Genomic DNA, 3805 nt, shown 5'->3' on the forward strand with positions numbered 1-3805 from the left:
TTCCAAACTTTTCGTGAACTCCTTTCACAACTGAGTGGCATAGTCCACACTCAAGTCGTAATATAACCCCATTACCATTGCATATACTTCTAGTCTTCCCTTGTCAAGACCCACACTTCTGCCTGTTAAACACTGGAGGAAAATCCCAAACAAGAAATTCCATATACAAGGAAGCCCAGACTTTTTGAAACCGCTTATCTTTTCGAGTGGTGGCTGATGACCCATCCCGTTGAGCATATGTATGATCTGAGGGTTAGTAGATTTGAAGAATGGTGGTGAATTGGGAATCTCCAAGAACTATGAAAACATCTTCTTTGTGAGACGAATACGTTTCTCATTCACCATGTTGAATGTAACTACATCTGTGGCTTTATTATATGATGCAATAGACGCAGCCATAGATAACCATGTCATTGGCACTGCAAAAGATTTAAACATAGCTGTTGCTAAAACAGATCTTTTCAAGACAACGATCAGCATTTTAAGATCTTTTGGATACAACGAAACATTGGATTCAACCTGATAGTTTGTGCTTTGAATCTTCATCATCGGCTGAGAAGCAATTTCTTCAGTGTTGGAGTTCTAAAAGCCAGGCATTGTTGATTTGATTGGAAGCTTTTTAGAAAAATTAGGGTTTTTTGTTCTTCTGTGAATTTTTGAACGCGTGATTACAAAAGGAAGAAGAATTTTCCTTTTATAAGAAAGCCCAAAATAATGTGAACCGTTTATCATTAAGGAGTAGACCACGTCATTCCTAGAAACGCGCACCAGTAGCAGTTAATGTAACCATATCAGATAAAGTTCCTTGAAACTAGGGCCAAGTTGCTAAACGGTTACTTTTAGACTGTTCATGAGTACTTGTGGATAATATCAAACCAATTGCGAGTCTATCGAATTCATTATCCTAAGTTGGTATTACTTAGAGCCTCAAGGATTTCATGAGTGCAATGATTCAATGGAAAGAGATAAGAATCAATTTAAAAAAATTGGAATCTGTGATGTCAAAAGTTTTAACACGAACACAGTTAAACCCCATGCAAAGGTTGCTTCGTTAATTATCAAGAGAGATAACTAACAGCTTGTGCATTTTCCAGTGAATTACAATCGAATACTTGTAGAGAAGTATCGAAGGACTTCTTTTTCAAGGCTGCAAAAGGTGGCTTACGAATTTGGTTACATATCAACCTAAACATAAGGTGAATAATTGTAAACGAAATTACATGTTGGACCGGAGTAGTCAGAGACAAGTGGCTTTGTAAATTTTGTGAAAGTGACTAGGGAAAAGAATTGATACTCACACTAAAATCACATTCAAAGAAAAAAAATTAAGCTGGATTTTGTTGGGAAACAAATGTCGTGGGCTTCAAACATTTGATCAAAACCACTCATACGAAAGAATGTGATCTTGAGTATACGAAATTTGGTACAGAAACAAGTGTTTCGTAAAAATCTGAAATAAAGTTCCCCGACAATTCCTTAACAAGTTCAGATATTTGGGTTTCACTTGCATCACAGTCTCATGATTTAAGATCATTAACACTAATTTTTTACATGTTTAAGTCACAATTGGTTTGATCAATGACCTCTTGAACATGTGTCTTTGTGAGTGAAATTTGTTAAGAAATTTTGTGATGAAAAAGATTGGTTAAGAGTCGAATATACCTCTGTTATATATGGACCAAACAGATAACTCTTAACTCATTTGAGAAGAGTAAAGTAGCTCATTGGACTAATGTGAATGTAAGCCTAATTGGGAAGAAACTTTCGTATGAAAAATTTCATAAAGGCTTTCATAACACACATAGAGTCAATTGAGGCTTAGGTCGACATGCTGCAGCATGCTTCTAGGGACATCTTAACTAGTATAAGGATTTAAGAGAATTAACTTCCCGTAGAAACATAAGCATGACCCTTTGAAGAATTGTCATGAAAATGTTCTTGAAGACCTAAAAAAAATCTTTTTGATATTTTATATTTTTGAAATGAAATACAATATTTCAAATGAAAACAAATAACAAAATAAAATCTTTTTTGTTTTTGATTTTTCGAAAACTAATGCAAAGAAATAAAAATATTTTTGGTTTTTCAGTTTTTCAATGAACAAATGCTAAATTAATGAAATGAAATGATGTTACCAAACACACGAAATGTTTTTGTTACAATATATGAAAACGAAGCATGTCGAAGCCTCTTAACGCACAGTAACCTCTGAATGGTTAATAAGGCAAGCCTCTGAATCGACACTTTTTTCACCAACAACATTTCGTTGATCTTGAGTACTTGAGCCTGGTACTGATTTCCCATCTAACATTCCCAGTCCTGCTAAAATTCTCACAAAATACTTTCATCAAGTGGTTTAGTGAAAATATCAGCAAGTTCATCAGTAGTTTTTACAAAATGAACTCCAATGTTACCATCTTCCACATGATCTTTTATAAAAGGATAACAAAGAGCAATGTGTTTTGTTTTCGAATGTTGTACTGGATGATGACAAATGCGAATAGCACTTTGTGAATGACAGTACAATGGAATATTTTTCATATTAATTGCATAATCACACAATTGGCTTTGAATCCAAATGATTTGAGAAGTTCAAGAAGTAGCAGAAATGTATTCAGCTTCAGCAGTAGAAATTGCAACACATGTTTGCTTTTTCGATTGCCAACTAACCAACTTCCCATCCAGTAACTGATATCCTCCACTTGTAATTTTTCTATCAAAAGCACAACCACCAAGATCTGAATCTGTAAAGGCTTGAATATAAAATCCTGATTTCGAAGGATACCACAATCCTAACGAAGTTGTGCCTTTAAGATAACGAAAAATATTCTTAATAGCTATTTAATGTGGTTCTCTTGGATTTGCTTGATACCTTGCATAATTGCAAACAGAAAACATGATATCAGGTCTACTTGCAGTTAAATAAAGTAGAGAACCAATCATGCTTCGAAACATAGTAAGATCAACAGTATGTGAATCTAATGAAGGTGTTAACTTCGTCCCTACTGCCATTGGCACTCTATGCTTTGTACTATTAGTCAATCCAAACTTTTCAAGCAAATTCTTCGTGTATTTTTCTTGGTTAATGAAAATTCCTTCTCTTCTTTGACGAATATTTAACCCAAGAAAATTGTTGATTTTACCCATCATGCTCATTTCGAATTGACTCGTCATCAAATTCTTAAATTTACTAGACAAAGCTAGATTAGTAGAGCCAAAAATAATATCATCAACATAAATTTGAACAAGCATTAGATGATCCCCAACTTTCTTATGAAATAATGTGGGATCAACTGATCCTTGTTTAAATTTTGACTGTTTTAAGAAATTGGTAAGAGTTGCATGTCATGCTCTTGGTGCTTGTTTTAACCCATAAACAACCTTATCTAAAATGTAAACATGATTAGGTATTCTTAATTAACGAAACCTGGTGGTTGTTCAACATATTTGACATCCATTTGATAAACATCAAAGTCTTTGTGTGCTGCATAGGCTAAAAATATTCGAATAGCCTCGAGTCTTGCAACAGGGGCAAAGATTTCTTCATAGTTGATACCTTCTTGTTTCGAATAATCTTTTACTACAAGCCTAGCTTTATTTCGAATGATATTGCCATCTTTGTCGGTTTTATTTTTGAAAATCCATTTTAGCCCGACAATCAAAACATCATTAGGTTTTGAAACAAGTCTCCAAACCTTGTTTCGTTCGAATTCAGCAAGTTCAGATTGCATAGCAACAACCCAATATAAGTGTTCCATAGCAACCTTAACTGTTTTTGGCTCTATTTTCAAAATAAAAGCATTAA

The 3805-nt window shown here is 34.0% G+C and overlaps 1 protein-coding gene across 1 annotated transcript; it reads right to left on the reverse strand.

Annotated features, from left to right (window-relative positions):
• Positions 1-2592: 2592 nt before the first annotated feature.
• LOC128132305 (uncharacterized mitochondrial protein AtMg00810-like) lies at positions 2593-3156 on the reverse strand. Its single transcript, XM_052768827.1, has 2 exons — positions 2913-3156; positions 2593-2807 (listed from the first exon to the last, which is right to left on the reverse strand). The coding sequence occupies exons 1-2, from the start codon at positions 3154-3156 to the stop codon at positions 2593-2595; spliced, it is 459 nt and encodes a 152-aa protein (XP_052624787.1).
• Between the last annotated feature and the right edge of the window lie 649 nt (positions 3157-3805).

The sequence above is a fragment of the Lactuca sativa genome, chromosome 2, assembly GCF_002870075.4.
Source record: "Lactuca sativa cultivar Salinas chromosome 2, Lsat_Salinas_v11, whole genome shotgun sequence".
In the NCBI taxonomy this organism is placed as follows: Eukaryota; Viridiplantae; Streptophyta; class Magnoliopsida; order Asterales; family Asteraceae; genus Lactuca; species Lactuca sativa.

Excerpts from the sequence above, each read along its gene's own strand:
- LOC128132305 (XM_052768827.1), bottom strand. The coding sequence starts at position 3,156 with ATGAGCATGATGGGTAAAATCAACAATTTTCTTGGGTTAAATATTCGT. Across the intron at positions 2,808-2,912 it reads TCTACTTTATTTAACTGCAA|GCACAACTTCGTTAGGATTG; the intron begins GTAGACCTGATA and ends GTTATCTTAAAG.